This window comes from Sceloporus occidentalis, unplaced genomic scaffold (genome assembly GCF_023333645.1).
Source record: "Sceloporus occidentalis isolate IW3139 unplaced genomic scaffold, rSceOcc1.0.p SCAF_3, whole genome shotgun sequence".
Taxonomy (NCBI): domain Eukaryota; kingdom Metazoa; phylum Chordata; class Lepidosauria; order Squamata; family Phrynosomatidae; genus Sceloporus; species Sceloporus occidentalis.
This window is the reverse complement of record NW_028316983.1, coordinates 13,116,256-13,143,751: the sequence shown is the minus strand read 5'-3', so window position 1 is coordinate 13,143,751 and position 27,496 is coordinate 13,116,256. Positions and strand designations below refer to the sequence as shown.

The 27,496-nt window shown below is 41.0% G+C and overlaps 2 protein-coding genes across 4 annotated transcripts in view; one reads left to right on the top strand and one right to left on the bottom strand.

Moving 5' to 3' along the window:
* Positions 1 to 647: 647 nt before the first annotated feature.
* On the bottom strand, positions 648 to 12,695 carry PSMA7 (proteasome 20S subunit alpha 7). The gene is made up of 7 exons (XM_089513672.1): positions 12,519 to 12,695; positions 7,230 to 7,356; positions 6,530 to 6,654; positions 5,801 to 5,923; positions 4,484 to 4,603; positions 3,710 to 3,772; positions 648 to 1,221 (listed from the first exon to the last, which is right to left on the bottom strand). Exons 1-7 carry the CDS (start codon positions 12,612 to 12,614, stop codon positions 1,126 to 1,128), a joined length of 750 nt encoding a protein of 249 aa, XP_089369798.1. The 5' UTR covers positions 12,615 to 12,695; the 3' UTR covers positions 648 to 1,125.
* Positions 12,696 to 13,095: 400 nt separating this feature from the next.
* SS18L1 (SS18L1 subunit of BAF chromatin remodeling complex) overlaps positions 13,096 to 27,496 on the top strand; it is a 40,968-nt gene continuing 26,567 nt past the window's right edge. For all 3 annotated transcript variants that reach the window (XM_089513670.1, XM_089513671.1, XM_089513669.1), the window contains exons 1-2: positions 13,096 to 13,439; positions 27,117 to 27,193. In XM_089513670.1, coding sequence (XP_089369796.1) covers positions 13,371 to 13,439; positions 27,117 to 27,193 — 146 coding nt within the window. In that variant the 5' untranslated portion in view covers positions 13,096 to 13,370. The remainder of the gene's footprint in view (positions 13,440 to 27,116; positions 27,194 to 27,496) is intronic.

Genomic DNA, 27,496 nt, shown 5'->3' with positions numbered 1-27,496 from the left:
AGGTGGAACCACAAGAAAACAAACAAATTGATAATTTAGCAAGTGAGTAGTTAATTCTAAGTTCAGTGGATGGTAATGACAGTTATTCCCCTTCAGCAAAGCTTTACATGATGCCTGCTTTTAACTGAGCATAAACTTAAGAGTTATTGTATTCAGTTACAATAAGACTAATGAATAATTACTTATTTCTACTACAGGTGTGGGCTGCTTCCAGAGGTTGAAGGGATGCATGGGACCTCAGAGAGCTGCAATACCCCCCTCCTATTTGTAAAATTGGTTTTCAAAAATCAGGGGGAAGGCAGAATGGCTTTATGGGTGTCATTTTACCCCGTCCACACACAAATAGTTTTAGATCTAGGATAGGCCTTTAAAAAGTGAACCAGAAATTGACTACCAACTGCCTTCCTGTTTTAAAGAAAGTTCTCCAAGAGTGGAAATGACCAAGGAGGAGAAAAACATGACACTGCAACCTCTGGGGCCATGGCAGATGGGCTGGAGGGAGGGCTGTTGATCTTACTTGATATGGTGGGGAACAGTATGTTACAAAAAGATTTTTCAATGACACAAGATTCAGGGACATATTTATGTTTTCACATTTCCAATTTTAAACTGTAGTGCTAGGAAAAGGCACAACTTAAACCTGGGTGTTGAGACTTCCAATAGTTGCTTTTTTATTTTTTGAAACTAGAAAAAACTTACTGCCATGCAGTTATAAAGCCAGTTCACACACATAAATGTAGTTCAAAATTTGTGGACAGTTATTCGGCAAATATAGAGCTCTGATGTAGCTAATTATGGAAAAGATGAGCTGCAAAATCAGTACACAATAACAATAGCCATTAACAATGATCACGTATGGTTGAGTAATAAAAGGCATTTTCCATGTCAAACTTCGGGCTGTTATCGGAAGTTATGAAAACATGTTTCCATCTATTATAGAAAAAATTCAATATTATGACTATGTGGCAGTATACATTGAAGAACAGAGTCTTACAGTAACGAGCTTAAAAAACAGGTGGTTTATTATAGGCCTCTTAAAAAGGGGCACAGCACATGAAAATGGAATGCCTATATGTCTATACAGATCTCACGATAGATTTAAAAATCCAAACTAGACAATTTCAATCATGTTGTTGTTTTCTTCTGTTTCTTCTTCTCATTTTCTTCCTTCTCCTTTTCAATTTCAGCAACATACTTTTCAATTTCATCAGGGCTCAAGATCTGAAACATAAATGCAAATTTTCAGTAGAGGCTGGTCTTCTGAGGGTCTGGTGAAGACATGTCTTTTTCTAGGGCCCTCTTCCCATAGCTTACCCTCACAGTCCTAAAAACTACACAGAAAGATTGGGTGGGGGAGTGCTTTATTCCAGTGGCAACAGGCAGGGACATCTATAGAAAAAGAGAGGTGGTCTTCTGACATGCTGCCTCCTTTCTAGTCCCTTTCTAACCTCAGCTTTCCTGCCAACCTGCCTTCAAGCCATAGACACTTCTGCTAAATATCAAGGCGCTTTGCTATAAATCACTTTTTAATTACTGTCGGGCACTTTAGTACGTGCTCTGCGCGTGCTAGGGTTAAAAAGGGGCGTCCTTTCTGGACACCCCCAACCCTAGGATGCGCGGAGCGTGCACAAAATGGCGGCGGCCGTTCCACACGTCCGCCGCCATGAGGACGTCACGGCCGCGCCGCCTCTATACGGGGCGGCGCGGAAGTGATGTCCTCGCTCCGCACCAGGGCGTCTAGTGCGCTCTTAGCACGGAGCAGGAAGGAGCTCCATTTCGGAGCTCCTTCCTGGTTTGGTCCGCTGGGCGCAGCCTTCACACGGCTGCGCCCAGCGGACCAAAGGAGAAAGAGGCCAAGTGGCCCCTTTCTCCTCCTCCCCACCGCTGCAGGGTGTCTTTGGGGCTTGAAGCCCCAGGGACACCCCTTTTCAGGCTGCGGGGAAGCGGCGTTTTGCCGCTTCCCCGCAGCCTGAAAAGCAGCGGATTGGGGCCTCAGCGGCTGCCGTTCTGGCCACTGAGGCCCCAATACACCGGGGAAAGGGGCGGGTACAGCCCGCCCCAAATGGGCGGTCTGTAACCCGCCAAAATCTGCAGGAAAGGGCCAACCTGGCCTGTATTATAGAGATGTGAACTGTGAGAGCTGCGCTTGATCTATCAGCCTAGGCTGCCAGTAAAGCACCAACAAAGACTGAAGATTCACTGTAGTCCCTAAGAACTTAAGTGTTGCATGTTGAGTGAAATTTTCTGTGATTTTAGCTCTGGATTTCAGCAAAAGACTACGGATAATACATGTCTGAGCTGTGTGCTAAAGATGGCCTCAGATCTGGTTGAACACCCCATGTTCTTTGACATCTAACCAAGGCTGCCCTGTTACAAGTCATTCAAAACTTTACAGCCACCTGTTAACAATGGCTACGTCCCACTCAGAACTTAATTCTGATATGAAAAGGCACTCTACTCTGGGTGGGTTATTCCCATTAATTGGATGTTGTACACTAGATTACTATAATGTGCACTTTTAAAAAATTGGAAGGTGCTATTAGCCTCATGCCTATTTAAGGGTTACTTAATTATATATCACCCATTCTGAGAGCTATATAGTTACTGATTCACTTCCAAGCAAGTCCAATTCAGGGTGCTGACTAAAACTCTCACTGCTTGGAACCTAAGTACCTTAAGGACAACTTTATACAATAACAATGAAAATGAGTGCTAAGACTGCTGACTGAGGTCTCAGACAACCAACAACAACCATCACAGATCAAGAAACTAACTACAAAGAATTCATCTCTGGGCTCCCAGCTGTGGGTACTTTCTTCCCAAGTATATCCACATGAGACCTACTTTATTTTTAATTATCATGTTAAGATATTTTTATTACCTCAGTTTTAACTGTTCATATTTTAAAACAGTACTGGGAGGATTGTGTATATTAAAACATAAAGTAAGAGCATTTATTTTTCTGTTTTTTTCCCCTTCTGGTTCTAATTATTATTATTATTATTATTATTATTATTATTATTTGTATCCCGCCTCTCTCTGTATTGGATCGAGGCAGATAACAACAAACATGACAACAATAAAAATTGAACACAACAAACCACAAGTGAAAACATAGCAAAACATATAAAATCCAATTCCCTATCTCCCTCCCACCTTAAGATAGCATTAAAAACAATACTGTGTATTCTTCTAATTATTTTGTTTGACCGTTCATGTTAACCGGTTTATTGTACACTGCTAATTTAAGTAACATTGAAAAAGTATGAAAGCTGTACACAAATACAGTGGGCCCCTGGTATCAGCTAAGGTTTGATTCCAGGACTCCATAGTTGCTCAAATCTCATTAAGTTCAATGTCATAGTAAAGGGGTGTCCCTTACATAAATCAAGGTTTCCTTTATGGAAATCATATATTAATGACATTACCCTGGCTGATTTAAGAAAAGAAATCAAGAAATACTGTTATGGAAAGGGCTGAAATGGTGATATGAGTGTAGGAAACTGGTGTGAAATCAGCTCCTCCTTCACTTGGTCTGTTCATTTCCTTTTAAGAGGGTCAGATCTGCCTGCTGAATGTCTGCCCTACTTGGGAGATCTGGAAGCCACTAGATTTTGAAAGCAGAATTCCACTTCACATAATGAAAACAGACCCCCAAAGCAGGAAAAATCAGTTTTAAAAAGATGCAGCATTAATGAAAATGTATTACCTTGAGAGGCTGGTTTCTTCTCATAACAGCCAGCTCAATATTTTTGCCACCAGACTGTACAACCTTAAATGTTGGAAATTAAGAAAAAGTGTTAGGAAAAGGCTTTTAAAAATGGCTATTGTTGTAAGGGGGGCATTAGCTCATAAGAGAAGTTGATATCTCAGATGTTCAGCATTCCACTGCTGCGTGCATGAGGTATTTTCAACCTAGTAAGTTTGTAATGCAATCCTGCTAGTTGGGATAGATTTCTCCAATATGGAAACCTTTGAAGAATCCAAAACCAGTGTTACCTTTTCTCCTCCCACTACTTTCCATTGAAGAAAAATGAATTACACTGGCTGTGTATTGAGGGCAATGGATTCTGAGCATTCACTTTCTGTCATGGAATACTCCTTATTCCATTCAATTTTTGCCTCTGAGCACAAACGCCAGAAAGACAATGATTGCAAAGGCTTCCAAGGGGATGGGACTCTACAATTGGATCTCCATTCAGGGGGCAGACCTCTTCCTGCTCTTGGAGAGGACATTTTACAAAATGGATAACTTTTCAGGAACCAAAGAATTGCAGGTTTACTGTACAGATGCCAAAGTGCATTTCAGAACCAATAAACAACTAAATAAAGGTATTTTACTTCTTAATGTCATCAAATAATACCAGAGTTCTCACCTTACAATAAATATGTATTTTAATCCACCAACAGCAACCCAGCTGGTTAACCGACAGAAAAGTCAATTTTAAAAATAAAACAGTAAGAATTAAAAGCATTCACTTACTTCAAGAAGTGCTTTGATAACAAGCTTAATTGTCAAATCATCTGTTTCAATGGCTTCATCAGTGTAGTTTTTTTCCAAAAATTCACGCACTGATTTTGCTCCCCTGCCAATTGCATTAGCCTGGGAATAAAAAGTTGTTCATTTAGAAATGTTTGCAAGCTAACATAAAATTTAAGCATGACAACATTTTTTTTCTTCATGTAGCTAAATTTTCTGTCTACACTGTCTTTAAAAGAGAGATAATAAAATTAATAAAATTTAAAACTGGAATAGCTCCCATGTAAGATCAAAAATTATGTTTCTCAATATATTCATATGGGCAAAAGCAGATGAATGATTAGCAGTAGAATGCTTACCACATATATTCAACTATAAGTCAACCTCATGTATAAGTCCAGGTCAGGTTTTAGGGCCAAAATTATGGATTTTGCCATGACCTGTGGATAGGTTGAAGGTAAAACTTGGAGGCTCCTTCAGTGTATGTGTGTGTGTGTATGTGCATATGACAAGAGCAACTCTCAATGAGGCTTTTCTTCATCTTTTCAACTCCTTTCAGCCAGACAATCACTCAGGACTCTTTCTGTTTGGCTCTTTCTTGCTAAACTCCTCTCCCCACTGCATGGGGAAATCTGAAAGAGCTGCTATCACATTTCCATAGTGACCTGTAAATAAGTCGACCTGGGATTTTGGGGTCAATTTTTGGGCATACATTTTTAGACTTATAGACTAGTATATACGGTACTTTTTAAAAGCACTTGGGGAACACTATTTTCCTCTGAAGAATTATATATAAGACAGAATGGGAAGCAAGGAACAATGGGGAGATGAAGAAGTAAGTCAATATGGGTAGAAGTCAAGATGACTAAACTGAGACTGTCATACTCTGGACATATTATAAGAAGAAATGACTCCCTAGAAAAAGACAATAACGCTTGGAAAGGTAGAAGGCAATAGGAAAGCAGGAAGATGATAATGATAGGTTATAAAGAGCCCTGGTGGCGCAGTGGTTAAATGCCTGTACTTCAGCCACTCACTCAAACCCACAAGGTTGCGAGTTCAAGACCAGCAAATGGGCTCAAGCTTGACTCAGGCTTGCATCCTTCTGAAGTCGCTAAAATGAGTACCCAGATTGTTGGGGGCAAATTAGCTTACAGTTGTAAACCACTTAGAGGCTGCTTAGGCAGTATGAAGCAGTATATAAATGAAGCTTGTTTGTTTTGTTTGTTATAAGGAAATTAAAATGTCGCCAGGATCTAGCTACGTAAAGAGAATGCTTGTATCCCTTTCAGCCCAGCAAAATAATCAAGGTCAACTTACCTTCCAGGCATGGTATGTGCCAGAAGGGTCAGTCTGATACAGTCTTGGAGTTCCATCAAAGTCAAATCCCACAATTAGGGCAGAAATACCAAAAGGTCTGCGTCCATTACTCTGGGTGTACCGCTGAGAAGCAGTAAAGTTTTACATTAGTAGAAATATATACATGGAGACACAGAGAAATGACTCCTGAAATAACAGTAAAACAGATAATGCGGACAAACCTAGGTCCAAAACACACTGCAGTTTGAAACCACTTTAACTATCTTAGTTCAGTGCTAGGAAATCCTGGGAATTGTAGTTTACTGTAGCACCAGAACTCTGGCAGAGAAGGCTAAATGTTTCACAAAACTACAGTTCCCAGAATTTCCTAGCATTAAGCAAGGGCAGTTAAAGTGGTCTCAAACTGGATTATTTCTGCAGTGTGTTTTGGACCTTAGACAAAGTCATATGGAAAACTCCGAAGAAATATATTAAACTGCAGAAACCACAAAGATATTTCTAAGTATTAACACCAGGCAAATATTACTTCATATTACTTTTATCTATTTTTGAACGAAACCAGATAGATATCATACACACTACAACTTGATCATTTTAGTAATTAAAAAAAGCAGCTCCCTTACATTCTGTCCCTGGAATTCACCAATGGAACAAGAACAGCATGCCCTAAGTCAAGCCTTTATTAACTACATTTTAACAAGAAACCATCCTATTTTTATTTATACATACCTGTTTCAGGCTAGCAATGTAGCGTGTAATATACTCCACAGTGACAGGGTCCTCCACTGTAAGTCTATGGCTTTGACATTCCACCCGTGCTCTATTTATAACTATCCTGGCATCTGCTGTGAGCCCTGGAAATATTTAAAACAAACAAAAATATGTTATTTAACAAACTGGGCATGGCTCTTTGCAGCTGGACCAGAATATGTCAATTATCCTCCTAGTTATTGACAAGTCACAAAAAAAAAATATTCTGAAAGTTATATTGCAAGGTTTAACTTGCTCAAACTGTAAGGAAGCAAGCTGCAGACTGGGAAAACTCTTAAATTTTTGTTACCTAGAATAATTAAAAAATAAACAAAAAAAGGAGCTCAGTTTCAATTTCACCCTACCATTTCCATCTCTGTATAGAAATGAGTTAACATATGTATTCTCTGCTAAGATTTTAATTTCATAAACTAACCAGAAGAATTAGCTTGCTTGACTTTTGTGTGGTATAGATTTTTCTAAGTACCAAAGTACCAAATCTATTCTTCTTTGCAATTAAGATAAGTGCAGAACTGAATAAAGATTTTAATTATGGGATGAGAAGCCAAAAATTGTCACTGCATAATCTTCTGAGCTGTAGCAGTGCTCAAATAGTACAATTTTATCCCAATGGCAGCTGCAATTAATAATTGATTAATGGAATCGATTATACCAGTACCTGCAAAAGCCATGCAGACATTGTCATCAAGGGCGCAGATCTTTCGGACAGTTCTTTCATCCTGAAGTTTTGCCACAGATTTCTTCTCCACCCCAAGGACCACAATATCTTTTCCACGTACTCCAACCTTTGATATCACACAAATAAAGGATAATTTTTAGATCCACGTAATACTCTGCTGCCCTCATACATTTAATATAATTAAGAGCATCAAGAACAAAAAAATTGGTATAGCCCAAATTTATTGTGAAAAGATAACTTTTCACTGACAGGATATTTGATTCTCTGCTTGCACTAAATGCCATAGAATCTGGACAGTGAAAGCTACAATACGTTCTGTATTAATGTACTTCTGCAGCTTGCATACAGTGTACTATCATGTATAATATTAAACAAAAGTTTCAAGTTAAAAGAGGCTATCATGTTCTGATGATTTTCTTTTTCAGTTTTCCTGGTAAAATTTTGTTTTACAGAAGTCATATTGTCTACAGCTGGAAATAATCACATGAAACATTAAAGAAGAACATCTGCATCTGTTTACATTATGGTTGTATTGATTCTTATAATTGTTAATAAGCTACAAATCACACTCTTCAAAGCTCTATAGAAATATGTAGGGCGGAAAAGCTACCTATTAATTGTCTTTTTAAAACACCACAGATGCTTCCTAACTATTCTTGTGTTTTAATTTCTACTAATTACTATGTGGGCAAGTTGAAGACTGAGATCTGATGTTCTTCAGTGGTTACATTTTTACTATATATCAATATTTATGATCAAGATATATATCCTACTTTTCTATAAAATGTCTAAAATTAAACTACACAATTGTAAAAACAAACACCTGTATAAAATTAGGCCTGGTGCAGTATAATATCAATACTGACCTTGGCTAGTATACTTATCTAGCGAGTTTGGTGTCAGGTACAAACTATATACATGTATTGTGATAAGGTAACACTACTGGATCTAACAGAAAAGTTCCATGTGTCTTTGAATAATCTACATATAGCATTATACTTGGTCCACATCCTGACAGACTCCTTAAAAACACATTTGCTAAATATATTTGGCTAAAATTTTCAAGATTCTGCTTGACAACTTCTCTCCACTGTCTTTATGAAAAATGCCACAGTAACTTTCATGTCATTTTAGTCATATATACAGTATTTAAACAAGCTCATACCTAAAATAGTACAGCACTGCCTAATTAGGATAAAATTCACAAAAATTTATCAATATATATAAAACTCAGCTATGAAACTGTAGCCCAATATAGGTGAAGGCAACATGAAGAACTTGAGTCCTACAAGCTGTTGCGCTCAGGATGTTCTACAGGTAAGGAAAGCAACTATTCAAGAAGCATCATAGTCGTGCACAACCACCATTTCCTTCACTTTCCTCTTCCGAGTTAACCTTGTGATCCCAATTTTCTTCATCCAAACTCAATTCCACCCTACTGTTTTCCATAGCAATTGGGAAGAGAGTGCTTCACCATCTCTTTTCTCATCCTAGCACTGAAACCTTTTTCCCCCAAACGAAGTGCTACATGTCTAAGGCTTCTCATCAAGACAATGTCTGCACCGTTCTGTGCACTGAGGTTCTCTAGTCCAGATGGCCACAGTTCCCTTTCCCCCTGATCATAAATCTGTTCCTGGCATAGAAACACTTACTACCTTTCCCTCAGCAACATTTTTATTCTGCTCATTAATGTTCACACTCTCTCCCAAGTAAGCAACTTAACCCCCTAAAGTCTTTCAGCCATCATCCACTACAGGAGTGGGGAATGCATGGATTTTCATACTTGTGGGTCTGTAACTCCAAATAGCCACTGCAGATAATGATGAGGAACCATGTGAGTTGTTGTCCACCATCTGGAGAGCTCCATATTCCCTAACCCAATCTAAAGCTTCACTTTCCCTAATCCCATCAACATTTCCCCCCTTTCTGCAGCTCCTTTCGCCAAATCTAGGTAGAGTTATAAGACCACAACATGTAGCATTTCTTTCCCAAAGAGGCTTTCACATGGTAATACTATTCTTTACTGTGACAGTCTAGTGATCTTCATGTTCCAGATACCAGAAAGCTTCCATTTCATAACCCCACTTTCAGGTAATTCACAACTCCAATTTTCCCCCAACCTCTGCTATTACATGTATATTAAATATCCCACACCCAAGAATACCTTACATAATCCGCAGACAGGTAATTAAAATTCTCTTAGACTGTACTATTTGACATTGCAAGACTCTCATTTGTATGTTGCAATCTGAGGTGTAGTAGTGGATATCTGAAGGCTCCTACATAGGGGAAAGAGGACAACACACCCAGACGAAGTTCTGGCCTACTGCAAGTGACTGCACAGCTTCGGACTAGAAGCAAGAGGGTGATTCGAGCTTTGAATGCTTCTTTGACCAAGTCAGCATACTAGGGAGAAAGGTTAACCCTAATTCACAAGATTGCTTTAACTCAAAGCTGACTTGATGGCAAACTACAACTTATTCTTACCAACCATTATACCTCCAATTTGCTGGGCATTTTCTCAGAAGAGCATTTGTAAAAAGCAACACCAACCTATAACTTGAACTGTACCAGTTCACACTACCAATCCAGCATTTTCTACCTCATTCCACTGCATATATAGATTAGGCTGATTGATATGGTCAAGAAATCTAGGCCAACCTTTCAGCTGGGTATGCTTTCTGCCTGTGATACCCTGCAAGCAGAAGAAGAGGTAGGGAGAAAAACACAGATCCTAATCTCTTAATTTGGTTGACTTTGAAGACTAAACTGTTCACTGCACTCATCAGATGCCAAGTATACCCTGAAATTCTCAACACTCCTTTAATTAGTTGAACAATTTAACCTAAGCACCTGTGGCAGGGGATGTTATTAGACTGCGTATGTAGCTGGAAAAAACAATTATTCTGTATTATATACTCCCTTGTTGCAATAGCTCCACAGGCTGCTGATCCATTTCAAGCCACAATTGTTAGTTTTCACCTATAAAGCCTTCTACAGTTCAGATCCAGTTTATTGGAAGGGCCTTATTCTCCCTTACAGACTGATAGCTGGAAGGGACCACAAGGGCTATCCAGTCCAACGCCATGCAGACAGTCAGGAAGACAGAATCAAAGCACTCCTGACATATGAATCTATGCTTTGGGGGAGGCCCTTCTGTCTCATCACCTTCCCAGGTACATCTTGTGGGACTCGGGAGCCTCTGCCTTCTCAATGGCTGACCCAGCCTCAGGAATTCCCTTCCCAGAGAAATCAGACTGGCATCCTCCCTACTTTCTGTCTGACAGGAATTTGATGACATTGTATATAGGCCCATTCCACCTAAACCATGTTCTGGGTTTTCCTAATGGTTGTGTTGGTGTAGGAGTGTGTGTTTAATAGCGTATGCTTTAATCTGATTTTAATTTTTTGATTGTTTAATCTCTTTTTTGTTTGTGTACTTTGAATTATGTGTTTTTTTTAAAAAATGTTGGAAGCTGTTTTGAGTCCCAAAGTGGGAGGAAAGCAGGATAGAACAACAATTGTTCCCGTTTGCGATTCAAAACACTAAGCATATGTTTTTGCTATTGTTGCTGTGTGCCTTTCTGACTTATGGGGACCCCAAGGCAAACCTATCCCAGCGTATACTTGGCAGGATTTGTTCACTTGAGGCTGAGAGAGTGTGACTTGCCAAAGGACACTCAGTGGGTTTCTATGGTTGAGCAGGGATTTGAATCCTGGCCTCCAGAGTCACAGTCCAATACTCAAACCACTACTCCACTCTGCCTCTCCAATAATAAAAAATATATAATAGTAAGATAATAATAATGACGTATAATAATATGTTTTCAATTTGGAAAATAGGGGAACAAACAGTGATGCCTATCCCTTTCTTTGCACGAACTTATAACGTATAAGGAAGCCAGCATGGTATAGTGCTCTGAGTGTTGTACTATGACTCTGGAGACCAGGCTTAGCTTCCCACTAGGCCAAGGAAACCCACTGAGTAACCTTGAGCAAATCCCACTCTCTCAGCCCCAGAAAACCCCAAGTTAGGTTCGCCTTTGTTGTTCTACTCAAAGATAAAGCCGTGCTAGTCTCCAGAATCAATGCGCAGAGAGATCTTGTAGCACCTTTGAGACTGACCAAAAGAAAGAAACTGGCAGCCTGAGCTTTCGCAGACTTCAGTCTACTTCCTCCGATGAGGAAGTTGTTACTGTTGTTGTCTGCTTTCAAGTCATTTCTTCAGGCAAAACTACAGTGGGTATTTCTTGGCAGATTTGTCCAGAGGAGATTTGCCAGTGTCATCCTCTGAGGCTGAGAGAATGTGACCTGCCCAAAGTCACTGATTTCCATGGCCAAGTGGGGATCCAAACCCTGTTCTCCAGTGTCACAGTCCAATGCTCAAACCCTACGCCACGCGGGCTCAGGAGACCAGGCTCTATCCTGCGCCTTCTGTCTTCCGGTCCATGGCCCTTCCTTCACAGAGCCAAGGCAATGGCTCCTAGGTTCACCTGAAGGGTCGCTGTAAAGTCAGAAAGTGACCTGAGGGCAACAGCAACAATAATAATAATAATACACAATGGTGCACTACAATCAATGAAGAAGAAGAAAAAAGGGGGGGGGGGAGCCTAAGATCAAAGTAAATAGTTCTCCCACTCCCCAAGTTTCCAAACGTTTTGCTTTTAACGCTTCAAGTGTCTAGCGGTGGAAACCCACTGGGCGGCCTTAGGAGAGTCACACTCTCTCAGCCTCAGGAAATCCAATGGCCCTTTTTAATCTCTGCAGTGTGCGTTGGGGGGCTGAGTGGGTGATTTGCACAAGGTCACACTCTCTCAGCCCCAAACACACTTCGCTTTTGACACTCCAAAGATCCTGCAGCGGAAACCAATCGAGTGACCTTATTATTATTATTATTATTTGAGGTTATTCTTAACACTCCAAATAAGCCGTAGTGGAGACCCGCTGGGTGACAATATTGTTATTAAACGTTATTCATAAAGTCTGATAATGATAATGATAATCGAGGTCCACTTCGAGATGTTTGGAGTATGGAAAACAAGGCTTTTATAATAATTATTGATTATACTACTAATAATAATAATAATTACAGAGACGCTAATTGAAATTGAAAAGGCCCCAAACTACAAAGTTATCGCGAGGAGGACGCTTTGGAGGACAGGAGGGGGAGCCGTTTAGCAACAGCAATAACAATCCTAATGAAGAAGACAGCGAAAGCGCTCCTCCGTTCCCTGTCTTCCTTCCCTCCCTTCTTTTCCCGGCCTTTACCGCGGTGGAGCCTTTCTTCACGGCCTCCTGGGCGTACTCCACTTGGAAGAGGTGTCCGTCCGGGGAGAAGACGGTGATGGCGCGGTCGTAGCTCATGGCGGCGGCGGTTTCAGACTGAGGAGAAGCGCCCCTCAAAAAACAGCACCGTCACCCTGCTTCCACGCGCAGGCGCCAAACCGCCTTATTCACGAAACCGTTTTACGCACAACCAGCCGGTGTCGGGAGAGAGCGCTGCGCTGGAGACGCAGACGTTTACGCCGGGGACGTAGCGAGAGAGAGAGAGTGAAAGTGTGTGTGAGGGAGAGAGCCCCGCCCCTACGCCAATAGCGTAGATGACGTCACCGGTCGAGGCGTTGAGTGACGTAGCGTCGTCCATTTCCCCCCCCTTACGCACTTGGCGCTCCTATTGGAGGAGGAGGAAGCCCGGCAGCCGGGACGCACCATGTGCGAAGGGGAGGCGCGCGGGATGGACTCGCCCAAGGAGGCGGAGGAAGGGGGGGAGCCGGGCAAAGCAGGTCTCTGGGCCTCCGCCTTCCCAGGCCCAGCCCCGGCGCTGCTTCGCTTCCCGACCCGAGGAGTCGAACCGTACAGTTGAAGGGGCCTCTCGGGGCATTTAGCCATCATGGGCCCGGTCTTTTCCACAGCATGGAACGTACCATCTGCGCGGACTCCCCTCGCCATGCACTGCGGCGAAGGCTGTGCCTTTTTCGCGCAGCAATAGCAGCAGCAGCAGCAGCAGCAGCACCTGGAGCATCACAATATTATTATTATTGCTATTACTATTACTGCTCCTACTATTATTGACAACTCTTATTTTTAATATATATAATCATATTCATATATAAAGGCAGCATGTCGGTTGCCTTTGCTTCTGCTCGCCCAAGAGGCAAAGGAGAGGTCACCCAGCAAACTATCCAGAAGGTAAGAAAGGGGAAGGGAAATTAATGAATAATAATAATAATAATAATGATAGGGGATGGAGCATGTCTTGCATGGCTGAGGTGGAGAGGACAAGTCTCCCTTTTGGGCTGGCAGGTGGTTGCAAGAAAAATAAAATTAAAAATAAATCCTTGCCAAGATTTATTATTATTATTGTTGTTGTTGTTGATGTTGCAAGGGATAGGTACAATAACAACAACAACAATATGGGTTGGAGCATGTTTTGCATGATCTGAAGTGAAGAGAAGTCTCCCTTTTGGCTGGCAGGAGGTTGCAAGATTTTTTATATATATATATATATATATACACACACACACACACACACACACACACATATAATAAATGGTTGCCAAGATATTTTATTATCAGCATTGCAAAGGGTAGATTGGAGGGAAGGAAGGATGGATGGAGAGGTGGAGAAAAAGAGGAGGAGGAGGAGGAGGAACAAAGCCAAGGTGTTCAGATCATGGAAGAGGGAGAGAGAGGAGGCAAAACGGTCCATGCTGGCTTTGGGGTCTTTTATAATTGTAATTGTTTTTATTATTATTCTTTCCCTCTTTGCAAATACTTGCCACTCTTGGGGGCATTGCAGGAGCCAGCCGACCCTGAAAGCAAAAGGTTGCATTTTTAACAACAACAATGTTTAGTTTTATAATAGAGGGTAAAGGGGGTTGTGTAATTTTTAATGATACATATGTATGATATATGTTGTCGATGCTTTTTTTAATGGTTGTAATCCGGCTAGATCCTCTTGGGAGCGGCGGGCTATAAATAAATTTATTATTATTATTATTATTATTATTATTATTATAAACTGTTTGGTCCCAGAAGTGCAAACCTCTCTCTCTCTCTCTCTTCCAATTGCTGCGCATCATCATCATCAACATATTTGTATTCTTTTCTGCAAAGAGGGGAAGGCTGCTGTTTTGTGTTGTGTTTAAGAAAGCAGAGGCTTTTTGAGGATGTGGAGTGTCTTGCTATGGGATCATATTTTGCAAAGATGGGTATTACTACTATTATTATGTTATTATCAAACTGCAGATTCAGAGGGAAAATATCATTTGAAATGCCTGGTTGAAGGGGAGGGCTGGGCATTTAAAAAAAGAGAGAGAAAAGAGGAGCCCTTTGTAAACCTGTCCTCACCTTCCCAAGGAAAGCAAAGCAGGTGTTCACCTTTGCTTGCAAGTTTGCAAGGCTTTGCATTCTCAAGAGGAGAAGCCAGAGAGGAGAAAGCAAGGGAATGCACCATCCAGATTCTCCCCCTGCTTTCCCTTTCCCCCCATCAGCAAATAATGGGAGAGGTGTGGAGATGTCACTGATGAGTAATTGATCGTTAAGGCTTCAACAATACCTGAGCTCCTTTTGCCTCCTTTCCCCAGCCCTTGCTCCCAGCTCTTCCTTTTCCTCAGCACTTTTCCTCCTGCTTTGCAAAAGGCAAGTAAAGAAGGAGAACCTCTGGATTTAGAATAATAAAAAATCCAGCCTGCTTAGATCTGAGAGTGCCAGCATTAGATACAGAAAACATCCAGGAGGTAGCTGTGTTGACCATTTAACAAATGCAAACAGAAACCTATTGGTGATACCTTTATTGACCAACTGAAATGCACAATATACTTGTTGCAAGCTTTTGAAACTCCATGGGCTTCTTCAGGCAAGATGTTACAAACCAAACAAGAGAAGACGAAGAAAAAAACTATTGGAGATTTTAGTCAGATGCCTGCATTAGGTACAAATTAGGAATGCTTGCTTCCTAGGCTACACAAGAGAAGAAACCAGCCACATTTTTGTTGTTGTGTGCCTTCAGGTTGTTTCTGACGTATGGCAACCCTAAAGGAAAACCTATCATGGGGTTTTCTTGGCATGATTTTTTCAGAGTGGGTTTGCTGTTCAGTTCAGTTCATCTTTATTTTGGTCATTGACCAGCACAAGGGTTTGCCATTGCCTTCCTCTGAGGCTGAGAGAGTGTGGCTTGCCCAAGGTCACCCAGTGGGGATCCATGACCAAACAGGGATTTGAACACAGGCCTCCTGGGGTCCTAGTCCAACGCTAGCCAAAATTCTGTGTGTGTGTGTGCCTTCAAGTCCCCAAAATTAGGAGACAGTTAAAAATTGCAGTTCAGTCAGTGCCCACTATTGGATGAAACCCACCAAGTCACATAGTCTCAGCCTCAGGGGAAGGAATTGGCAAACCTCCCCTGAACAAATCTTGCAAAGAAAACTCAAGTTACTGTAAGTCGAAAATGACTTGAAGGTGCACAACAACAATAACTACAAGCCCATTAAAGGGCACTATGGTGATAAGTCTCTTGCTGACTTATGGCAGCTCCGTGCACAGCTAAGTCCTGTTGCAAGTAAAAGGAGTTGCTTCTGAGTAATCCTTGGGCAAGTCATTTTGACTTCTGCAGCAGAGATTATTATTCATGTCACACCAACAACATGTGTGATGTCCTTTCATAGTACAAGGAGATAATCTTGCTCAAGGGAGGTTAATCTAAAAAGGGACCTGAGCACTTCTTCCACGGAAACTGGTGGTACTTTAACATGCTTGATGCTCAGCTGTACTTTGTCCTAGGTTACCTTTTCTTCCAGGTTGCTCGTTGGTACTGGATTATGGTGGAGTTTAGCTCCCAAAGCTACTTAGTAAGCTTGGCACAATACTGGGAAGTAGATCTCACACCTCAGATAAACCTTATGGAAAGTTCCAGCTCTAAAAGTGTGCTAGTACATTTAATGAGAGGTGAAACAAGTGTACAGGATATGGGGAAAACATGCCTTATAGGAAAACGAACCTGAAGGAGTTATCCTTCAGACTCTTTTACAACCCTTTTATCAAAGCCTATCTCTTTGGTAATTTGGATTCATAATGATGTGTGTACATACCTTAAAGTTGTCTCTCAATTTAAGGCGACTCCATTAATGTCACAGGGGCTTCACAGGCAATGAATACTCATTGGTGGTTATGCCAGTTCCTTCCTCTGAAATATAGCCTACAACACTTGGTATTGGTTGGTGGTCTCCTATCAAAATGCTAACCAGGGCTAACCCTGCTTAGCTTCTAAGATCAGACAGGGTCTGGTGCCTTTAGGGAATTTACAATACTGTAAATTAAGTCATAACCTTCTAGATGTTGTTGGGCTGCATCTCCCATTAGCCCTTGCCCTCTGGCTACCCTCTGGCTACTGGTGAGGAGTGATGAGAGTAGAAGTTCCTCATCATTTGGTGGACCACAGTATCGCTCTACGTAATACAAATTCAAGACCAAAGTTGAACAGAATTGCTGATGTTTTATTTTTAATTTCAAATTCCCCGAATTATTGTGAAATTAAATCCAAACAGTATGAGAGGGGTATTCAAAGAAGAGGGTTTACTGGAACAGTGTTCCCTTGGTATCTGCTGGGCTTTGGTTCCAGGACCTCCTGTGAATACCAAAATCCGTGGATGCTCAAGTCTCATTAAATACAGTGGCATAGAAAAATGGTGTCCCTTATATAAAATGGCAAACTCAAGGCTTGCTTTTTGGATTTTGTGTGTGAATATTTTCAAGCCTTGGATGGTTAAATCCATGGATATAGCAGATCAACTATATTTCAGTCTTATTGATAGTTCTTTGTAATTTGGCTCATTAAACTCTTGTTTGGATCCTAACGTTATCTTCTTTCCTGAGTCCCACTGCATCCTTGAAAACTAATTTGGTCTGCAACAAATATGAATGACATGACCTTGTTTGCACAAGGAGCAGTTGTTACCTTAGCTTGGGGAGAGATTGTAGCTCAGAGCACATACTTTGTGTCTTCTTTTTACTAGATGAAAGGAGTGTGAAGCTGCATCCAGTAAAGTCATTGTGGAGGCACACAATGTGTTCTGCTAGCAAACTGCACATTTTCAAAGTTGACACAAGGGAGATCCAGTATTTTTTTTTAAATTCCTCAAGAGGTTTAGAGACCCAGTTGCACAACTGCTTCTTCAACTTGCAGATTTTTACTTTACTAGCTTTATGTTGGCTTTAGGCGTATTCTTGCATTCCTGGGGAGCTAGCTGTTGCCAACAAGACAGTTATAGATAAAGCAGGGTTTTATGTCCCTGTGTTACCTGAGGCTTCTCTGTCCCATATGATTCCAGAGTTTCACCCTTGCTGATTATTGAGGACCATTCACATGTTACTGTGATTCTTTTTGGAACTGTATGAATCAGAAGAGAACAAGGTGACAATCCTTCAGATAGAAATAAATGGCTAGCTCGCAGCTATGGCCACTTACCAATGGACAATGGGAAATTCATGAAAAGTGCTATCTCTCTCTCTCTTCTGTGCCTTCATCTCCTTGTTCCCCTTTTGGATATATTCTTTCAAGAGGCACTGGGCTGTTTTGGCTAGTTGCAAAAATAACTAGAAATTGAGCTCACTCTTCAGTCTCTGCTTTATTTGTGAAATGTTTTGAGTGGCTCAAGGGCTGTTATAGGCATACTTAACATCAGTAATAGCACTTGAGAACCATCAGAACATATTTTCCTAGAGTCAGATGTTTGGTTCATCTAGTCCACTATTGTTGACACTGACTGGCAGTGGCTCTCTGGGGTTTCAGGCAGATATCTTTCCTAGCTCAAGGGAATAACTGGTGTATGTGTACAAATGAGGACATTGCTCCTCCAAATAAAAATTCTGCCTTTCTAAATGCTGAAATGAAGTCTGATGTTACTGCAGTGCTGGAAATTTGGGGACTGAAGGGGGAGCACAGTCATTTTGGGGAGGCCAGGATCATTGGAGAGTCAGAATCATTTTTGAGGGCCATCATTTTGCACACCTCCCAAGGTACTCCCCTGTAGTAGCCAAAGTACTACAGGATTGGACCAAGGACATAATAATAATAATAATAATAATAATAAGATTTGCTTATATGCCGCCCAATCACTGGGAATCCGGGCAGCTTACAACAGAGGGGATAATAGATGGTTCCCTGCCCTCAGGCTTACAATCTAAAAAGACACGACACAAAAGGAGAAGGGACTGGTGGGGGGGGGGGTTCAGATCCAGCGTTCTTCTCTCCCTCTGAGGCCTGGACCAAGGCAGATGGACTGGAGGGAGGGCTCTTTTTCTTAATCGAGGCCGGGCCTGATGGCATTGGGCCTGTCCTTTCGCTCCCTCTAAGGACATGCTTTGGGCAAAGGAAATGTTCTGCTGGTGAGTTATTGCTTTCTCCCCTGTAAAGTGTAAAACGTATTTTGTTTTGTTTAAAGAAAGATAACAGACAGATTGGAGCAATGAGGATATGAAGCATGGAGAACAGAACATAATAAGGAAAAGTTGAAGGAGTTGGGCATGTTTAGCCTGGTGAAAAGAAAACTGAGGTGGTGACATGATCATGCTCTTTCAATATCTAAAGGGCTGTCACAGAGAGGAGGGTGCAGGTTTCTTCTCTGTTGGTCCAAAGAGTAAGGTCTAATGTCACTAAGTTACAAGAGAGTAGATTTTGATTAAACATTAGGAGAAATTTCTTGACAATATGAACATTTAGGCATTGTGAGAGATATAGTCAAAGCTATACTGAAGGTCTTTTGGTACTTTGGGATTGATTGATTTAATACTTTAGAAGCCATGGATGGCTGAATCTATGGATAAATAATCCATGGATACACAATTCTCTAAAGGGGTGGTGAGGTCTCCTCCTCTGGGTGTCTTTGAAAAGAGGCTGGACAGCTACCTGCTGGGGATGCTTTAGCTGGAGATCCTGCACTGAGCAAAGAGGTTGGACTTCATGGTCCATGAGGCCCTTTCCAACTCTATGGTCCAAAACACACTGCAGAAATAATCCAGTTTGAAACTGCTTTAACTGCCCTGGCTCAATGCTAGGGAATTCTGAGAACTAGTTTTGTGAGACATTTAGCCTTCTTTGTCAGAGAGTGCTGGTGCCACAATAAAGTACAACTGCCAGGATTCCCTAGCAATGAACCAGGGCAGCTAAAGCAGTTTCAAACTGGATTATTTCTGCCATGTGTTTTGGATCTGTGATTCTCTATCTGTAAGATATTATCACCAATAACTTAACTTGGCACGGAGGTTAAATATTTTTAAGGGGGATTCCAGTAGTGAGCGAGGAGGAGGGAGAAACTATTGATGGAACTGAAGGAAAGGTGAACAAGGCTAGCCTGTTTCTCTGTCTGCCCTCTTTTTTCTTTTTCTGACATCTCATTTTTACTGCCTTTTTGCCTGACACCTTCCTTTTTTCGTCCCCCATTTCTGTCCCTCCTTGCTGGAGAAAGATAGCTCTCTCTTGTCAAAGATCTCAACCAGAGCTTGGAAGCATTACTTTTTGGACTACAATTGCCAGAATCTCCCAACTGTAATACCACTTAAAATTAGGTCCAAACAAATGTTGTTCTTTTAGCCAAGTCTGAGAAAAGATGAGTGGGAGGATGTCTTGGGGTTTGGGTTTTTTTTAATGATTGGAAAGAAAAATTGTTCACTGGCTTCACTGAGGATAGGGCTAGAGGCAGTTTATTTGAATTACAGGGGAGTAATTTGACTTCAAGCAGTAAGAAGATTTTTGGGATCTCAAGTGTTCCATTGAAAAACTGCCACCAAAAAAAAAATGTGATGCTGCCTTTTAAAGAATTTTGTTTGGGTGCCCCCCCCTCCAACCGACCCTGAAAATGCACTATTAAGAGCAGTTCATCAATGAAGACTGGATGTGTATGTGTGTATTCTCTGCTATTTCAAGTAATAAAATCTTCAGCATTTCTAGAAATATGATTGTCCCTCATTCTCCTGTCATTTGGCATCCATTTTTAATTTTTTTAATTATACCCTATTTTCTCCCTTTAATAGCTCCTCATTTTCCTCCTTCTTCGTACAGTCCAGGCCAGTAAAGTATACCTGTATATGTCTGTGTGCGTATGTGCCTTTGGTGACTCGATGAATTTCATAAGGTTGTCTTAGGCAAGGAATACTGTGAAATAGTCTTTCTAGTTCCTTCCTTTACTATATAGCCTACTGTACCTGGTGGTTTCCCATCCAAGTTCAGGGCTGTTCCTGCTTAGCTTCCAAGATAAGACCTTATATGTCTACTAAAAAATAAAACCCACAAACTCGAACAGAACTCACGTTCCATGAAACAAATTTAGAATTGCCTCAGACTGCAGTGCAAGATAGCCATGGCATTACAGTGTCCATATTTCTGTCTCTATTCTTTCTCCAAATTATGCCCATGGAACTGTGCCTGGAGCCTTTCATTAGTCCAGTCAGTGTCGCATTTTGTGCAACCTACCAGTTGATTTTCTGAATTATTTCCAGTGCTTTCTTGCATCCTTTCCTGTTCTGTAGATTGTACTTGGCTACTGTAGTTATTCGATAAAAATTAAATGTTGAACAAAGTTTCATCCTTTAGGAGGCTTGTATGTTCCAGAGACTTTACATGTGGGGTGGTGGTGTCGTTTATCTCTGTGGTTTCCCTGTGCTGGAGACACAGCGCTGGTGAAAATGGTTGCCCTTGTTGGGTACCTGCCAAGGATGACACCTGAGCACGAATGCCACTGCCAACATCCAGAGCTTGCTCTTTGTCCCTGCCAGTGCTGCCTTCCCACCTGGGCTCTTTAAGCATGTGAATACTGGGAAGAGCTGCAGCTTCATCTCATCTCATCCTCTCCTCCCAGGGCACTCATTTGTTGTTGATTTGTGCCTTCAAGTTGTTTCTGACCCTTGGTGTCCATAAGGTAGACCTATGATATTCAGAGGAAGTTTGCCATCTTCTTCATCCTAGGTTGACAGACTTATGGCCTGGTAGACTTCTTTCTTTTTAAACTGTATTCTATTTTTTAAAACAACAACAACAAGTGATCTGTTTTAATGTTGTAATGGTTTACTGCATATACTCATGTATAAGTCTAGAAATTTTAGTAAAAAATTGACCCCAAAAACCTAGATCGACTTATCCACGAGTGAATGTAAATGCTGTACTTTAACTTTTATTGAAAAGGAAACTTTCCCCTGGTAAAATGCAAGAGTACAATCTGTCCTGGAAGTACTTACCTCCCTCTACTCTCTCTTCCTTGCAGCCTTTAGTGTGACCCAAAACAGTTATGACTGCCATAATTGTTTAGGTTCTTTGGTATTGTTTTCCTTTGCTTCATTATTTGGAACTTTTGTTGCATGCCCCTAAATTTTACTCTTGACTTATCCAAGGCCATATCAAAATCCATAATTTTGCCCCCAAAACCTGCCCTCAACTTATACATGAGGTCAAATTATAGTCCAGTATATACAGTAATTCTATTTTAATGGTCAATTTTGTATGTTTTTAATTGTACTGTGCTGTTAAATTAAAATCACTGCAAATCGTATTGTGCTTTTAAATTGTACTGTGCTTTAAAACTGTGCTTTTAAATAAAAAGCATAATGATAATGATAATGGCCTTGAACAAGGTCACCTGTGGGTTGATTCCATGGCTGAGCAGGGACTTCTCAGAGTTCTAGTCCAACATTCAAGCCACGATGCCTGCCTCTGCATTGCAGAAATGATCCGGTTTGACACCCCTTTAACTGCCATAGCTCAACACTAGAGAATTTTGGGAACTGCAGTTTTTTGCAGAGCTCTGGTGCCACAACAAACTACAGTTCCCGTAATTCCATAGCATTGAGCCAAGGTGGTTAAAGTGGTGCCAAACTGGATTATTTCTACAATGTGGAGGCAGCTTATGCTGGTCCTCAAGGTAGTGCCCAAACAGAGAGGTCAAATGATTTGGCAGGCTTAACACTTCTAAGGATGAAGTGAGCCCAATTTTGCCCAAATCCTAAAGCTGGCACATTCCCAACAACACAAAAACCTGGAATAGACAAGCAGGATTTGCTCATCCCTGCATCCTCAATTACAGTTCTCTATTGGAAAACACTTTACACTTATCCATAGGAACGAACAGCTTACATGAGCTAAATTGAAACAGGTGTCTTGGACATGGGAGCCATCAAAACAATCCTGCTTCATGATCCAATGACCTGAGTTTGTGAATAGAATTCAGAGATATAGCCGCGTTAGTCTCTAGACTCAGTATGTAGAGAGATGTTGCAGCACCTTTGAGACTAACTGAAAGAAAGAAGTTGGCAGCATGAGCTTTCGTAGACTTCAGTCTGCTTCCTCAGATGCTAAAAGCATGTAAGGAAGTAGACTTTTAGCCTACGAAAGCTCATGTTGCCTTGAAACTTTATTTTGTGCATGTGAATGCATGTGTCTAGGGGTATTTTTGCACTACCATGAATTCCATTTTTTGGAAAAACGAATATAAATCTAATGAATAAGCTGTTGTTGTTGAATAGCCTGAGCCTTACTCAGAGACAGGACTTGAACTGAAAGAACATACCAAATAAATGTGATGTCCTTTCCACTGAGTAATTACTTCATAATTCTTTGTGATGATTATTAATATACAAATGTAAAACATCCTATTAAACCTGAGAAGGACGTCACAGTCTGAAATTGTGTCATCCTTTACATTTTAACATAGGCAGACACAGCAAGAATTTATTTCAAGGCTTCTACATGCTTTCACATGAATTAAATAAAGAAGTATTCTTGCTCCATTTCCTTTGGTTTCTCTTATATTTTTCACCCGGCCGTGCTCCCTGGGAGCAGAGACTCTCATTCTAGAATTTGGCTTAAGGCATAGATCAGTCAATCATCGCTTTTGATTTGCTCCTAAGCGCCATTTCACTGGTGCGTGCCTACACAAAATCTTTCCTCTCTCCAAAGAGAAATGTCCCTGAGGAGGAAGATTGCATTGGGGATGTAATTCTCTTTTTGATTGCTGATTCAGTCTAGTCTGTGAAGCAGATTTCAAGCTGCTTTTCTCATTCTGCTCCTGAGGCCTCTATCCCTGCTTGCATACTGTGGAATGGTTCTAATGTTATTGACAACACCTCCTCTCCGGAGTTAAAAGAGTTGATAATTGCAAAACCCTAATGTGCTGGCACTCTGATTATTTTTCTGCATGTGCAATTTTGTGCATTGCTCGGTGTATAAATAGCCAATTCCAAACATTCTCTCTGCCCTAGTTATCACAGTGATGTGGTGAACACAGGTCTCAAAAATATAACTTTGAACTTCAGGGTGAGCATCTTTGAACACTGGCCTTCCCCATCCCCATTCAAACGAATCCTTCCACACAGAAAGCTAGATGCTAGGTAAAGAATTGTAGACTGTTAATGTGAACACATCGGTTTTCTGTGTGCAGGGAATAGAGCATGAAAATTATTATTATTATTATTATTATTAAACTTTAAAAAGACTTTGAAGGGATTATGGCAATCTAAAAAAGTAACTTATCCACTCTTTTAGTTCTTCTGGTAAAGTATTCATACATGTGTTTGTCTCAGATGTAAATATTACTGAAAATTTGGAATCCATTGGAGAAAGTTATGGAAAACAGGATTATATGCAATATATCAAAGCTAAACTTACTTCACAATTTGGAAACATTCATTGCTTTAGTCATAACTTAGGGCTAGTCTGCACGTAACTACTATGTGAATTTGTGTTCATTTTCACACATTCACATTGATGGTTAATTCTCTTCACTTTCCTGGGCATCTGTTTCCTTTGCAATTGCATCTATCCCACCCCCTGCCCCCCGGTGCCAAAAATGCACAGCCATCCAATGCATGTGAAGCAGATGACAGGCAATATGTGTGATACAATGCCTATTTTTGCAGGTTTCAGCGGATACCCCTATAAAAACAGGAAAGACTTTTTTCTGTGCAGCTTAAGGAGTTTGTCCACACAGCCCACTCCCCAAGATTGGCCAAACATCCATGGGCTGTCTGCACCACATGGCGTCAAGTTAGGCTGCATGGTTTCCCCCCCCCCCCACCTCCACACATGCACACTGTTGCACAAACACACCACCTGTGACCTCCAGTTCCCTCCTCCTTCCTGTCCAGCTGCCATTTCATTGGATGCCCACCCATATGATCAGCCACACAGTCACATATGTGATGCACCGCTTGTACGGTGCATCGGTGTGCTCAATGATACATTAGCAAAGCACAATGATGGAGGCCCCCAATACATTCCCTCTTCACTCCATGTCCCTCATCGGGCTGTCTGGTTTGTGTATTTTGTAATTATATCCATTGCATTATTGGGGACCTGCCTTGTTTGACATACTTTTGCATTTTTGCTTCTCCACAGTCCCGCACTGACACTGTGCTGTTTACACGCTGGTGCGATAATGCACATTTTCTGCCTTGAGTCTTCTTTTTGCTCCAGCCCTGGATCACAGATTTATGTTGATTTCCACCCAGTTGTGCCTCATTTGTTGTCAAAATAGCCAGGCTTCAAAGCAGTTAGAAACCACTTTATTTGCCCAGTGCGGATGATCCCATAGACAGATTTTCATACTACATAGGGTTTTGTTGTTGTTTTTATGTGATTGTATTAACCATATGGTCTTGTTAGAACTGCATTTATGCATGTTGTCTTCTGTTAATCTGTGTTGTTAATGGAGTGACAATAATTTAATAAAAACAATCTCTTTTTAACTATAAAATCTCACCATGTTTCAGTGCCAGGATGATGCTCCTGAATGGAGAGATAGTGCTGAAAAACAAATTTGTTGGATTCATGTTTCTATATTAAAATATTCATTTTTCACCTTCCAAGATTGCCAGTCTTGCATTGGGAATCTGCACATTTGTAAGATTTACAGTGTGTTCTGGAGGAAAAATAATGTGCACAAAACCATACATACATTTTAGAAATGTGGAAAATCAAAAAGGTATACATTTGAAAAATGCACATAAACATGCTTTAGTTGGCAAACATGCGCATGTTTGAAAAAAATTGATACAGCTTTTAAAAATGTATGCTGAAATATGTATGAATTTGCATGTGGGAATTCAAAAAACTCTCACAACTGAAAACAAAAGCATGTAAAATGCAAATGTCAGTGGAAAACTGAGAAAATCAATGGGAATGAGACAGACAGTTCTCTGCACAGCATAGTGAAGATATTTTATTTGCACATTGATACCTGCAATCCCTCAGTCAGCATGAAAACCAAAGAATGTAACTTTTCCAAACTCTGGTTCTCAAGTGCTCCAGATATATTCTTTGGGCAAAGTGAATGGATTGTAATCTTGAAGGGGGCAAAATTTAACAGTCATTTCAAGTACTGGGAAAGGAGGCAGGTTTATCAGCGTTATATTAAACTGACTCAAAGAAAATCAGACTATTTGCCCATCTAATTCAGTGCTATCTGGTACAAAGTACTAGGGTCTAGCAGAGATCATTGCCCTCAATTGCTGCCTGATCCCTTTAAGTTCGGGTGGACACACATGGCTGATGTTGCAGTCCATGAGTCCCTGTGATACGTCAGCCCCCAAAATAGGGGAAGGGTAATTTTGAGCTCCCAGAACTTTCTGGGAATAGCTGTTTGGGGCGCAAAGCTCCCCAAACTCCAGAGTGGGGCGGGGGCAACCCACACAGAAGCATAGTACAGCCCTGGCCATTTCTGGTTTCTGTCTTTTAACTGTTTGGACTTGCTAACCCTCGAGATCTCTTCCAGCTCTATGATTCTACGTTTTAATTTTGCATTTTCAGGCCTGTGTGGCATGTATGGAGCTTTGAAACCTAGATTTGGTCACAAACTGTTAGAGGATGCACATCCTGATTTTAACTGGAGGTTGACGTTCTTTGCATGAGGCATGTTCCTCTGTCAGAGCATTATGGCTCTGTCTTCTTGGAACAGTCCTCTTCCCTTCTCTCATGTCAGCAAATGACTTCATTGATTGCTAAGGGAGTGCTGGACCTAGCAATGACATTAGAGTGGTCATATTTGTCTCCCATTCATGTCTTTATGATATTAGGTGCTCCAGTGACAAGGGCTGTTTGGAAGGTACAGGGGGCATGCAAATTTCCCCTAGGATCTCTGCATACCTTATATATTCAACTATAAGTCAACCTCATAGATAAGTCAAGGGCAGGCTTGGAGGCCAGAATTATGGATTTTGATATGACCTGTGAATAAGCCGAGGGCAAAACGTAGCGGCAATTAACAAAGTATGTACAGGATGAAGGAAAAGAAAACAATGCTAAAGAATTTACAAAATTTACAAAATTCCAGCAGGCATCAGTGTTTGTGCTCGCACTAAAGGCTGGATGGATGAGAGGGCAGAGTGGGGTCAGTGCTTACAGGACAGTTTACACTGCCCTTTTTAAAACAAGAGTTAAAGTACAGTACTTAGATTGACTGTAGATAAGTCGACCCAGGTTTTTTTGGGGTCAATTATTTGACTAAAATTTCTAGACTTATACATGAGTATATACAGTATGTGTAAGGCTTTTCTTTAACACATGCTTTCCCATGCTTAGAAACCTGTGCGTGCTTTGCATGCAGAAGGGCCTAAGTTCAATTTCTGACATTTCCAGCTAAAAATGATAATGGAGAACAGGAGCTATGGAGACCCAGAGCTGTTTCTAGTCAAAGCAGCCAATGATCTGACTCAGTTGAAGACAACTTCAGTGTTTACTTCCATAACATCAAGGTATTTATATAGTAGCAAAAATATAAAGATTATATAAAGATCATGCAAGAAACAAGGGCTCGTGTTGACCAAAGCACCATCCCAAGTTACTATAGGGTCAGTAATACCTTGATGTGCTTTTCCCTTTTAACCCAGATGCTGGATGAAAATCATCATCTAATACAGTGCATAATGGACTATCAGAGCAAAGGAAAAACAGCAGAATGTACTCAGTGAGTATCATCTTTTATTTGTGTTGAGCTATATTGGGTCACTTGTCTCTTTGCCGATTGTCAGCAGATGAAAGGAACTCTTTCATTGCTGCAAAGCTGAGAATATCTGTGAGGCTTTCAAAGCCATTCTTCCCTGACTGCTGAATTTAAAATAGACCTCTTGCAATTGAGAGGTTTAACTCCAGGATAATTATCCTGAGGGATAAAGTTGTAATTTTTTTCTTAGATGGTAGATTGGTCATTTCAAGTGGTGTGACATAGCACAAATCTTCAGAGGAACAAGAGCCATGGCATGGCATTGAG

Excerpts from the sequence above, each read along its gene's own strand:
- PSMA7 (XM_089513672.1), bottom strand. The coding sequence starts at position 12,614 with ATGAGCTACGACCGCGCCATCACCGTCTTCTCCCCGGACGGACACCTC. Across the intron at positions 6,655-7,229 it reads TGTCTGCATGGCTTTTGCAG|GGCTCACAGCAGATGCCAGG; the intron begins GTACTGGTATAA and ends AAATATTTCCAG. Across the intron at positions 1,222-3,709 it reads GAAGAAACCAGCCTCTCAAG|ATCTTGAGCCCTGATGAAAT; the intron begins GTAATACATTTT and ends TTTATGTTTCAG.